General features: G+C 38.2%; 1 protein-coding gene across 1 annotated transcript in view; it reads left to right on the forward strand.

Annotated features, from left to right (window-relative positions):
• Nucleotides 1-5,840: 5,840 nt before the first annotated feature.
• Nucleotides 5,841-13,670, forward strand: part of LCT (lactase) — a 49,850-nt gene continuing 42,020 nt past the window's right edge. The window contains exon 1 of the mRNA XM_077747881.1: nucleotides 5,841-6,480. Within this exon, the coding sequence (XP_077604007.1) occupies nucleotides 5,841-6,480 (640 nt within the window). The remainder of the gene's footprint in view (nucleotides 6,481-13,670) is intronic.

The raw sequence follows: 13,670 nt of genomic DNA on the forward strand, positions 1-13,670 counted from the left end.
TTTATTTATTTCTTGAGAGAGAGAGAGACAGTGTGAGCAGGGGAGGGTCAGAGAGAGAGGGAGTCACAGACTGAAACAGGCTCCAGGCTCTGAGCTGGCAGCCAGCACAGAGCCCGACGGGGGGCCCGAACCCACGAACCGCGAGATCATGACCTAAGCGAAAATCGGACGCTTAACCGACTAAGCCACCCAGGCGCCCCATATTTCCACCCTACTCTCATTATTGCTTTCATCTACATTTGACCCTTGAACAATATGGAGGTTGGGGGCACCAGTTCCCTCGTGTAGTCAAAAATCTGTATATAACTTTTGGCTTCCCCAAAATTTAATAGCCTACCTTTTTCTTAATTTTTTCAGTATTTCTAGGCTATAAGATTTGTCTACAAGTTTTCTGAAATTGTTACAGATCTCTGGAAAATTTTCCAATAAATATACATGGAATCCATGTATAAATGTACCCACACAGGTCAAACCTGAGTCATGTGGAGCACAGCTATGCTTGTAAACATGAGTCTTTACCAGCTTGCTTAATGTGGGGCAGGTGGGTGGAAGTGTATGGCATTATAAGTTATAAGCCTCTAGGATTAGGTTCCTATGAGGAGTCTTTATTAGAATTCATACAAAGACTAAGGGGTTTTGGAAATCACCTTCCAAGATTAATTGCAGTTGTTTTGTTTATAAACTTTTTTCGTCATCAGTATATTCATGATGTAGCAGTTCCTGTTGCATCTTTTAACAACAGTTGGCATTTTGGGGCCTTTAGGGTCAGTTAGGAAATGTTTATATGTTGTATGAGTTCGCTAATCACTGTCCGGTGACTTGAAAACAACAGGGTGAAGAGGACTGGAAATGAATAGAGAAGTTGCACAGTTAGCAGAAGCAGACTATAAACGTCTTTGTCAAAAGTATGCTCCTAATTAATGAGGGTAGAAGAAGCTATTGGGAAGAGGAGACGTCAAGGTACAGGATCTCAAGCTCCCTGTTGAGGCAGTTAGGAGATGCAAGTGTAAGGCACAAATAGGTAGGACATTCAGTAATAGGCAATAGGAAGAATATCCAGTGAAAACCCAGGAAACAGCAAGAAGGAGCCCCTGTGCACGGACTTCAACATGATAAAATGGGATGGAGAGGATCTGAAAGAATGAAACAGTCTGACAGAAATTTGAACTTTAATTTTATCAAATATTTGCCCAAAGGGAAATTCAAAGCCTTGGAAAGAGGAGTTATTTTTTAGTGAATCTTCCCTCCTCAATTTTGCCATATGAGTAGGCGCTCCAGAGCAAGGTAAGGGAGGGCCTTACTACAAATGAAGTCCTAGTTTCTGCGTATCTGAATATGTATGCTTATACTTCCACACATTCCACATGCCCTTTTCTTCTGCATGTTACTTGTTAAGGAGGTGAAGTGGCTAATGGATGATGGAGCATGTATAAGATCCTTATAAAGAAAATAAGTGTTTAGTAAGTGGATAGATGTAACATGTTTCTGTATGGGAAGACTTGAATGTTGTCATTTGTTAGCTTATCTATAAACAATGTATTTTCCACAAAATTCCAACTGATGTCCATCAAAAAGGAAATGACTACATACATTGTGGGACAACTATTTTGTAGGATATACAAACAAAACTAAACCTATGTGTTTGAAATGGAAATATCTACAGGACACATGGGGATGAAAATGCAAATATAGCTATAGGAAAACCTAAATATATAAAGCCAGTATTAACACCCCTAAAGGGAGAAATTGATAACAATACAATAATGGTAGGAGACTTAAGTACCCACTCTGATCAATGAATAGATAATCCAGACAAAATATCAATAAGGAAACACTGACTTTATTATATTTTTAAGTATATTTATTTTGAGAAAGAGTATGAGCAGGAGAGGAACAGAGAGAGGGGGAGATAGAATCCCAAGCAACTCACTGCATTATCAACAGGGAGCCCAATCTCAAATCATGAGATCATGACCTGAGCCAAAATTAAGAGTCAGATACTTTGTGAACTGAGCCACCCAGGCACCCCAGGAAGCAATGACTTTAAATAACAGGCCAGGTGGACTTCACAAGCATATACAGGACATTCCATCCAAAAGTAAAAGAACACACATTCTTAAGCACACAGGGAACATACCCCAGGGTAGGTCATATGTTACACCACAAAATAAGTCTTTATAAATTTAAGATTGAAATAAGCGTCTTTTCTGGCCATAATACAGTGTGAAACTAGAAATCAATTACAAAGGAAAACTGAGAAATCAGCAAGTATGTGGAGATTAAACATGCTACCAAACAACTAGCTTCAAAGAAGAAATCACAAATTCTAAAATGTCTTGAGACAAATGACAAGACTACAACATATACAAATTTATGGGATACAGCAAAAGCAGTTTTGGGTGTGTGTGTGTGTGTGTGTTAATGTTTATTTTTGAGCAAGAGAGAGAGCATGAGCAAGGGAGGGGGGCAGAGAGAGGGAGACAGAGATCCCAAGCAGGCCCTGCAGTGTCAGTTCAGACCCAGAACCAAAAACAGGAATCTGATGTTTAACCAACTAAGCCGCCCAAGCACCCCAGCAAAAGCAGTTCTTAGAGGGAATTTTTTTTAAGCTTTATATAAGCCTCAATGTGGGGCTTGAACTTATGACCCCAAAATAAAAAGTCGCCCATGCTTCCAGCTCAGCCACCCAAGTGCCTAAGAGAACTTTAAAGGGATAAATAGCTACATTAAGAAACAAAGGTCTCCAAGAACCTAACTTTAGGGTTCCTGAGTGGCTCAAGATTTAACTGGCTCTGGATTTGGGCCCAGGTCATGATCTCACAGTTAATGAGTTTGAGCCCCACATCAGGCTCCATGCTGACAGTGTGGAGCCTGCTGGGGATTCTTTCTCTCTCTCTTTCTCTCAAAAAACAAAAACATAAAAACCTAACTTTACATCTCAAAGAACTAGAAAAGAACAAATGTTAGTAGAAGGAAGAAAATAACAGAGGACATAAAATAAAGACTAAAATGACAATAGAAAAAAGCTCAAAGAAAACTGTTTTTTTGAAAAGAGAAAAACAATGACAAACCTTTAACTAGACTCACCAAGAAAAAAAAAGGACTCCAAATTCAAAGGAAAGAGGAGACGTTACAACAAATCACACAGAAATACAAAGGATCATAGGAGACTACTGTGAGCAATTGTACACAAATAGAACAACCTAGAAGAAATAATTCCTAGAAATACACAACTTACCAAGACTAAGTCATAAGGAAAAAGAAAATCTGAACAGACCAATTACTAGTAAGGAGTTTGAATCAATAATCAAAAACTTCCCAACAAACAAAAGTCCAAGATTAGATGGCTTCAATGGTGAATTCTACCAAACATTTAAAGATTAATACTAATCCTCTAACTCTTCCAAAAAATAGAAGAGAAGGGAACACTTATACACTTGTTTTATAAGGCCAGCATTAACCTAATACCAATATCGGACAAGGTCACCAGAAGAAAAAGTTATAGGCCAATGTCTCTTATGAACATTGATGTAAAAATCCTTAATATTAGTACACCAAATTCAATAATACATTAAAAGGATCATACACCATGATCAACGGGGATTTGTTCCAGGGATGCAAGAATGGTTCAAAATCTGCAAATCAATCAATGTGATATACCACATTAACAAAATGAAAGACAAAAATCATATGACCAACTCAGTAGATATAGAAAAAATAAACCATTTGACAAAATTCAACATCCATTTATGATAAAAACTCAACAAAAGTGGATACAAAGGGAATATACCTCAACATAGTAAAGACCATATACAACAAGCTCACAGATAGCATCATACTCAAATGGTGAAAAGCTGGAAGCTTTTCCTCTAATGTCAAGAACAAAACTAGAATGTCCACTTTCACCACTTTTATTCAATAATGGTATTAGAAGCTTTGGCCAGAGCAATTAGGCAAGAAAAAGAAACAAAAGGCATTCAAATCAGAAAGGAAAGTATACAACTGTCACTATTTGTAGATGATATGATATCATATATAGAAAACTCTAAAGACTCCACCAAAAAACTGTTGGAAGGAATCCACAAATTCAGCAAACTTGCAGGATACAAAATCAATATGCAAAAATATGTTGCATTTCTATACACTAATAATGAACTATCAGAAAGAGAAATTAAGAAAACAGTCTACTTACAATTGTATCAAATGCAATACCTAGATTAAAATACCTAGGGAATAAATTTAACCAAGGATGTGAAAGACCTGTACACCGAGAACCACAAGACATTGATGAAGAAGATGCAAATAAATGGGAAGATATTCCATGCTCATGAACTGGAAGAATTAACACTGTGAAAATGTCCATATTGCCCAAAGCAATCTATGGATTTAATGTAAGCCTTACCAAAAATTCCAATGGCATTTTTCATAGAAATAGAACAAACAATTCTAAAATGTGTACACAATCACAAAAGGCCCTGAATAGCCAAAGCAATCTTGAGAAAAACAAAGCCCAAGGTATCACACTCCTGATTTCATACTATATTATAAAGCTGTAGCAATCAAAATAGTATGGCATCAGCATAAAAACAGATGCATAGATCAATGGAACAAAATAGTCCAGAAATAAACCACATGTATATGGTATAACATAAACAGCTAACTATCCCCTCTAAGCAGAAAAATGGAAAATCAACAGGTAGATAATAGTTTTATTTTTCAAAGTGTCAAAAATGTGAAGTTTTATAACAGGTATTAGCAAAACAGAGATTTAGACACACGTCTAACTTTACATAGGATTTAAATTTGATGAAGCCTATTTTGGGATACTATCTGGATTTCAAACAAAATTCTAAACGGTGGTATAACACGGAGTCAAGAACTTAATTTCCAAGACTCTGTCTTAAAGAAGTGATCGTACACGTAGACAAAGATGCATTTACAACACATTACAATTAAGAGTAAACCAGTACTTAACATGCTAGAGGTTCAATTAGGGTACATCTTTATGGGGAGTACTATGCATCTGTTAAAAAGGAGTGGATCTATATATTGATATAGACGGAACTCCGAGAGCTGTTAAGTGGGGGAAAAAAAAATCTAAGGAACAATATATAAGGTATAATCCCATATATGTTAAATTATATGTTTAAAATTTTACTCACTTACATATGTTGGCATTTGTGTATATGTAGCTTTCATTGAGTTGCATTATTCCAAACACACTGAAGAATGATATCTTTTAATTCTCACAGCTTATCTATTCACCATTGTTACCAATGAGGAAACAGAGCAATTAAGTAACTTTCACAAGATTTAAGCCTGAATAACCATTCAGCTACATAGAGAAAGAAAACTGGAAAGAAACACAGTATTGAAAGTGCTTACCCACAGAAGGTGAGGGGAGTTGGGAAAGGGGAATTTGCAGGTTTTTCTTTTATGTTTTTATATTTGAATCTTTTACACAACGTGTTCATCATTTACTTATATATTTTTAAGGGGGAAAAAGGTTAGGTGAGGGACTCATTCTTTGTTCTGTTATGTAAATGAGTTCTTTGTGTGTAAACAAATTTTAAAATAATTTGTAATTAAGAAAACAACATGAACTTTTTCCTTCAGACACTTTCCAGGTTCATCTGTTTAAATTGTGTGAGATGTTTGAGGTCTTTGTGTTATCTCTTATGGTCTTTAAATTTTTGATATTACACTGGTAAGCCAGGTACTGATTTCATTATCATAGATAACCCAGTTAAATATTAAGTGTTAATAATCACTTAGCATTTTACAACCTGGCTGTTGTTATAAAGTATGGATTCCACGTACTTCCTAACAGGTTCTTGAAAATGGAACTGGCTTGGAATTCAGTCTTTATCGTCCTCCTAAGCTTTTCGTGCTGGGGGTTAGACTGGGAATCTGATAGAAAATTCATTTCAGCTGCTGGTCCTCTCACCAATGACTTGCTCTACAACCTGAGTGATCCACTGGGAAACCAGCGATCCAGTTTCGCAGCAGAGGACAGAAGCATTTATGTTTGTCACCAGCCACTGCCTGCTTTCCTGCCCGAGTTCTTTAATAGCGTTCGCGCCAGTAAGATCACCCATTACAAAGTATTTCTGCCATGGGCACAACTTCTCCCAACAGGAAGCTCCAAGAACCCAGACAACAGAATAGCGCAGTGCTACCGGCGACTCCTGGAGACCCTCCAGACTGCGCAGCTTCAGCCCTTGCTGGTTCTGCATCACCAGACCCTCCCTGCCAACATCGTCCAGAGAAGAGAAGTCTTTGCTGATCTCTTTGCGGACTATGCCGCATTTGCCTTCCACTCCTTTGGGGACCTGGTTAAGATCTGGTTCACGTTTAGTGACCTGGAGGAGGTGATAAAAGAGTTTCCCCACCAGGAATCAAGATCTTCACATCTCCAGACCCTCACGGAGGCCCATAGAAGAGCCTATGAGATTTACCATGAAAAATACGCTTCTCAAAGTAAGTACACACAACCCTGATGGCTGACCTACTTTTTCCCATCCTCCTTAAAGCAGGATTTGGCATTTCTTCCTCTTCAACACTCTTGTCTTTTGTATTCATTAGTGAGAAATTAATAGTGTATGGAAGATTGCTCCATGGAGACAGGCAGGGGTGGCTTATATTGTATAGTTCCAGCATTTCCTTTGAAAATGTCTTTTAAGCACTCCTTCCCCAGTCTCGAGACTGTGCCCCCACAGCGAATCTTTCTGTCCTTCCTACTCCAGTGCTGCCTCCCTGCCTCTCCAAGGCTTCAGGATCGCTAGTCTTCCCTCAGTCTCCCCCTTTTCTCATGCAAAGCAAGTCATGCATTCTAGCTGAAGCTTACATTCCAGCAGAGAAGACAAATACAAAGATAAAATAACGATACACTGATAGGTAGTGAGGAGAGTGTACTTGCAATTGTCCGCATTCCTGCCTCATAAGTAATTGAGGTTCTGATTCGGTAGGTTTGGGCAGGATGAGTACATTGTGATTTTAATAAATTCCAAGTGAATCTGAAGTCTACCAATTTTAAGAACCAGTTTTGGATTATATATGCTTTCTGGTTTTTATTATATGTTCTATGTATATTTGTATACATAGTATATAACATATATGCATACTTGTATATTCTTTTTAAGCTTTAGATATTTTATGAATACATTCTCATTTGATTAAAAATCCATTGAAAAAGAGCATGGTTTTCAACGGTCTTCTACATTCCCATATGAATGGATCATAGAGTTTTAAATACTACCATATGTATATATATCTGTGTGTATATATATATATAAAGTTTACCTTTTTCACATTATAATCTACATTGCAATGAACATTCCTATATATAAATCTTTGTCTACCTTCCATCCAATAAACTCTTTCTGATTCTTAGAATTGAAATCACTTGTTTGAAAAAAGTTCATTCTTCAAGACTTTAAAGCATGTTGCTAAATTATTTCCCATAAACAGTGTAATAGTGTATACCAACAGTTTTAAAATTGTTCTGACCCTACTCAGCCTGTCTTCAATGATATAATCATTTTGTCATTGGTAATGTGACAGCTGAAAACTATGATCTCCTTATATGCTTCACTGGCATGTATTTATTTGATTATAGAGAGATCAAACATTTTTCTTTGTTAAAAATGAATGCAGGGCAAGGGAAGAAAGAATGTGAGTGTGGAGGGAGCCAGTTCAGATAGGGGTGTCAGGAAGACTGTCCTCAGGGAGGCAAAGAGGGGAGCAAGAAACTGGATGAGAGAAGATTCCAGGAGGAGGGAAAAGCCCCTGCAAGGGGACAGCAAGAAGCCACAGTCAGTTTAGTGCCTTCAGTAGAGCATACGAGATGAGGAGAGGCTAAATTTAAAACTGCATTCGTTGGAAAGCTTGTCTTGGGGCGAGTGAGCAAGTAAATATTTGTTGGCTATAATTCTACTGAAGAAGTGCTGGGTAAATGAACTTTGAAAGAAGGCAAGATTGAACTTGGTTCATCTCAAACAAAGGAAAATCTATCTTGTTTTGAGGACAGACTACATAGAATTTGATTATGAAAGTAGATATACATATTTATTAAAATGTCTGTAGATTCCATTAAGTTTTATCAGGTTACTAAAGACTTTCTTTTTTGAGCTCATATTTTTTCCTTTTCCTTTTCTGCTCATTCCTCCCATCCTTCATTTTGTGTTTCATCAATATCACTAGATTATCTAACCCGATATAATGCAGGACACAAAGTAAATTATTTTTTCAGTCTCCTTCCTATTCCAAAAGGTGGTTTTCCTTCTTTCTCTCTTTCTTATTTTCCCCTCCCTTTTTAGTCCAATCCCATAGCCTACTGTTCCTTTTAAAATATATCACCTAATATACACAAAAAGGAATGATACGTGCCACAACATGAATGTACCTTGAAGACATTAAGCTAAGTGGAAGCAGCCAGTCAGAAAAGATCACATATTATATGATTTTATTTATATTAAATCTCCAGAATAGGCATAGAGACACTACAGTAGATTAGCAATGTCTAGGGCTAGAAGACAGAACAGAAGTGACTGCTAATGGATAAGGAATTTCTTTTTGGTGATGAAAATGTTTTGGAATCAGGGGATATGGTTGTATAGCTTTGTGACTATACTAAAAACCACTGAACCGTATACTTTAAAGATTTTATTTTTAAGTAGTCTCTATACCCAGCATGGGGCTGGCACTATCATCCTACTATTTCCTTTCTCCTTTCCCATCTCAGCCCTAAGCAACTGCTAATTAACTTTCTGTCTCTCTAGATTTCCCTTTTCTGACATTTCATATGAATGGAATAGTATAATATGTGATTTTTCGTGACTGCGAATTCTACTCGGATTTGTCTGATGTTTCTCTCACAGATAGGCTGAGATTATGAGTTTTAGGGAGGAAGATTGCAGAATAAAGAGTTATTTTCAAAGAGTTATTTCAACTGTTGATACTGACCTTGGTCACCTGTTTGAGGTTGTGTTTGTCAGGTATCTCCACTGTAATGTTATCAGTTTTTCCTCCTTTCCATACTGCACTCTTTGGAAAGAAGTCACTATACACAGCTCACACTTAATGACTGGGAGTTATACTCACTCTAATAGTTTTTAAAAGTTCTTTTCTGAACTTAAGCAAGGACACAAAAGACTTGTGCACTGAAAACTTTAAAACATTGCTGAAAGAAAGTAAAAGAAACAAAAATAACTGGAAAGGCATCCTTTGTTCATAGATTGGAAAACTTAATATTGTTGAAATTTCAGTACTACCCAAAGCAGTCTACAGATTCATTGAAATCCCTATCAAATTCCTAGTGATAGTTTTTGCAAAAATAGAAAAATCCATCCTTAAATACGTATGGAGTCTCAATGGACCCCAAAGAGCCAAAACATTCCTGAAAAAGAAGAGCAAAGTTGGAAGACTCACACTTCCTGATTTCAAAACTTACTACAAAGCTGTAATAATTAAAATAATGTGGTACTGGCTTAAAGATGGACATATACCAATGGAATAAAATAGAAAGCCCACAAATAAACCCTTACCTATATGGCCAAATAATTTTCTACAAGAGTGTAAAGATCTTTCAGTGGGGAAAATGGTCTTTTCAACAAGTGTTCCTGGGAGAAGTGAATATCTGCATGCAAAGGAACAAAGTTAGACTCTTACCTTGCTTTGTATACAAAGATTAACTCAATTATTTTTTTTTCTAATAGTTTATTGTCAAATTAGTTTCCACATAACACTCAGTGCTCATCCCCACAAGTGTCCTACTCCATGCCCATCCCTCCTCCCCCCCACATCCATCAGTCCTCAGTTTTTGTCAGCATTCAAGAGTCTCTCATGGTTTGCTTCTCTCCCTTTCCCCCACCATTTCCCTCCTTCTTCTCCCCCTTGTTCCTCCGTTAAGTTCCTCCTAATCCTCCTATATGTGCAAACATATGGTATTTGTCCTTCTCTGCCTGACTTATTTCGCTCAGCATAACACCCTCAAGGTCCATCCATGTTGCTACACATGGCCAGATTTCATTCTTTCTCATTGCCATGTAGTATTCCATGGTATAGATAAACCACATCTTCTTGATCCATTCATCTGTTGATGGACATTTAGGCTCTTTCCATGTTTTAGCTATTGTGGAGAGTGCTGCTATGAACATTGGGGTACATGTGCTCCTGTGCATCAGCACTCCTGTGTCCCTTGGGTAAATTCCTAGCAGTGCTATTGCTGGGTCACAGGGGAGTTCTATTGTTAGTTTCCTTAGGAACCTCCACACTGAGATTAACTCAATTATTAAGGATGCTCAACCATTATGGAGAGCAAAGAAAACCACAACAAGATATCATGCCACACCTGGGGCGCCTGGGTGGCTTAGTCGGTTAAGCGTCCGACTTTCGCTTAGGTCATGATCTCGTGGTTCGTGGGTTCGGGCCCCGCTTCGGGCTCTGTGCTGACTGCCAGCTCAGAGCCTGGAGCCTGTTTCAGTCTGTGACTCCCTCTCTCTCTGACCCTCCCCTGCTCACACTGTCTCTCTCTCTCTCCTAGAAATAAATTAAAAAAAAAAAAAAAGATATCATGCCACACCCATAAGAATAGTTATTATTATAAAAAGCAGAAAATGACTGGTGTTGGTGAAGATATAGAGAAACTGTAGTCTTTATGCATTTCAGGCAGGAGTATGAAATGGCAGTTCCTCAAGAAATTAAACATAAAATTACTATATCATCTAGCACTTGGGTGTATGTACCCAAAAGAATCGAAAGCAGGGACTTGAACAGGTATCTAAACTATATCTATGATCATTGCAGTGTTATTTACATAGCTGAAAGGTGGAAATAACCCAAAAGTCCATGGATGGATGAACAAAATGTGCTATTTACATACAATGGAATATTATTCAGCCTTAAAAAGAAATGAAATTCTGACACATGCTATAACATGGCTGAACCTTGAAGACATTATGCTAAGTGAAATAAGCCAATCACAAAAGGACACATATTGTATGATTCCACCTATACGAAGGACCTACAGTAATGAAATTCACAGAGACAGGAAGTTTAATAGTAGTTACCAGGGGTAAGGAGGTCTGGAGAATGGGGAATTACTGTTCAGTGATTATAGAGTTTCACTTTGGGATGTTGAAAAGGTCCTATACAGGGATGGTGGTGATGGCCGCACAACAATGTGAAGGTACTTAATGCTACAGAAATGTACTCTTAAAATTTTTAATGGTAAATTTTATGTTGTATATACTTTACCAAAATTTTTGAAAAATTCTTTTCTAATCTTTCTATATCTGTTATTATAAACCTCCTGTTTATGTGTTCAATGTGTTGCCAGTGGGGAGGATTCAATAGAAGAGAGGGTTCTTGGCAGAGAGTTGGAGGTTGGGAAGAATGGGAACATTCCTCTCATGGGAAGAGTAGAATTGCATACAACATCCCCTGCATGCACAACACTGAGACACAACCCAGGGTAACACCAATAATACTTGCCTGCCCAAGCAGTAGTAGTAGCTTGAAGCATGGATATTGGCAGTTCACTATTGGCCAGATTATTTTTATTGGAGCATTTGAGGCAAAAGAGGAGGAAGCAAAAGGAAAGAGGCTATTTTCTGTAAACAACCACAACGGTTTTTAGTGGAATGACTTCCCTTTATGGTGGAAACAGGTGAGCTTATCCTTTAGTGAGGTCTAGCAATGCCTAGGAGGGACAGGAATTTACACAATGCTATGCAGTGATTTTTCTACATGGGCTTAAAACAGTTCAATCTCAACCCACAGCAAATACGTTTTGAGCTCTAGACATACAAACACCTATTTAATTATGTCCAACAAAAAAAAATGCAAATAAATTATCCTAAAGCAGAGCAATTATCCCCCTTTCATTTCCATAGAAAACATGAACTGCAAGCTTAGAGTGAGAATCTGGTTTTGAGTAATCTGCATTGGACAGTATGTTAAGAAGTACAGTTTATGTGTGCACTGGCAATAGTTTGGGAACCATGATGGGGATGTTTATGAGATGAAAATATCTAGTACTTCAAGTACATTTGTTCACTCTAATTCTAAAAGTAGCTTGCAGAGTCCATTAGAAATGATTTGTGGGGTGCCTGGGTGGCTCAGTCAGTTAAGTTTCCAATTTTGGCTCAGGTCATGATCTCACCATTGTTAGATGATTTTTTTTAATTTTTTAAAAATGATTTCTGAGAGAGAGAGAGACAGTGTGAACAAGGGAGGATTAGAGAGAGAGGGAGACACAGAATCTGAAACAGGCTCCAGGCTCTGAGCTGGCAGTCAACACAGAGCCCAATGCAGGGCTCAAACCCACGAACCTGAGATCATTACCTGAGCCGAAGTCGGAGGCTCAACCAACTGAGCCACCTAGGCACCCCATGATCTCACCATTCTTGAGTTCAAACCCCACATCGGGCTCTGTGCTGACAGCTCAGCCCCTGGAGCCTGCTTCAGATTCTGTGTCTCCTTCTCAATCTACCCCTCCCCTACTCGTACTCTCTCTCTCAAAAATTAATAAATATTTTTAAAAATTAAAAAAAAGAAATGATCTGTAAGTTCATTCTATTTAGGGATTAACTGTACTCATTTCGTTTCTTTGGTCTAGAGAGGATACTAGATTGTAAGTTGTACATTTTAAGATGTTAAGCACAAGCTGGAAATTTATGTTTCATGTGTGCTGTTGTGATGATAGAATGAAGAATGGAAATCTGTGAAAGGTGAAATGGTTCTATTGGGGACAATCATTTAAGTAACTAGAAAATAGTGTTATCTTATCAGAATGAGGACTAAATGTCTCTAAGTGAAATTTCCCTGCTCAGAAGATTTCAAAGTTCTACTACGTTTATCAAAATAAGCCCCTTTAGGGGCACCTATCTGGCTCAGTTGGAAGAGCATTCGACTCTTGATCTCTGGGTAATGAGTTCAAGCCCCACGTTGGGCATAGAGATTACTAAAAAAAAAAAAAGAAGAAGAAGAAAAACACTTTTGTAGTTGTTAGTGGTGATCTCGTTGTCGGCACACAGCCTTAGAGTTGAACTGTCAAACTCTGGTTTTAGTCAGTGTTTGTTTAGTGTTTCCAAGCCACAGGTCTGCTATGCACCTAGTGCTGAAGTTGCTATCTGTAGTGATTAATGTTTTAAATTTTGCTCCTCAGCGAGCACACAATCCAATAGGAGATAAAGACTCAGGCACATGAAAGAGTCACATAGAAATACAAACGGCTGAGGAACCACTCCGCAGCCGTGTTTCTCAAACGGTGGTCTGGGGACGAGGGTCAGGAGCACCTGGGAGCTTGTTAAAGTGCACTGTTGCAGGAACCTTCCTCAGTCTGCGGACAAGCACACCGGGGGTTTGGACGCACAAGCACAGTGCGGAGCACCACTGCAGGTAATCAAGTATCAACGCAAGTGGGTACACGCTGCAGGTGTTTATAGTTCCTTCCTTTTCCCCTCCGTGAATACGAGGGGCTGAACTGACATTCAGGACAATGAAAAAGGACTGGGTCACAGCAGAAAGTGTTAATTAAACAGGAAGTGAGGAAGCAGTTCTCACCTCAGCATCTTCTACACTGTGGAGAGGCAGGGCATGGTAATTACTTTTCTTTTGTGTGCGTGTGTTTGTTGTTTCATTTTATTTTAAGAGAGAAGAGAAAGAGC

Source organism: Crocuta crocuta, unplaced genomic scaffold (assembly GCF_008692635.1).
Source record: "Crocuta crocuta isolate KB4526 unplaced genomic scaffold, BGI_CrCroc_1.0 scaffold427, whole genome shotgun sequence".
NCBI lineage: Eukaryota > Metazoa > Chordata > Mammalia > Carnivora > Hyaenidae > Crocuta > Crocuta crocuta.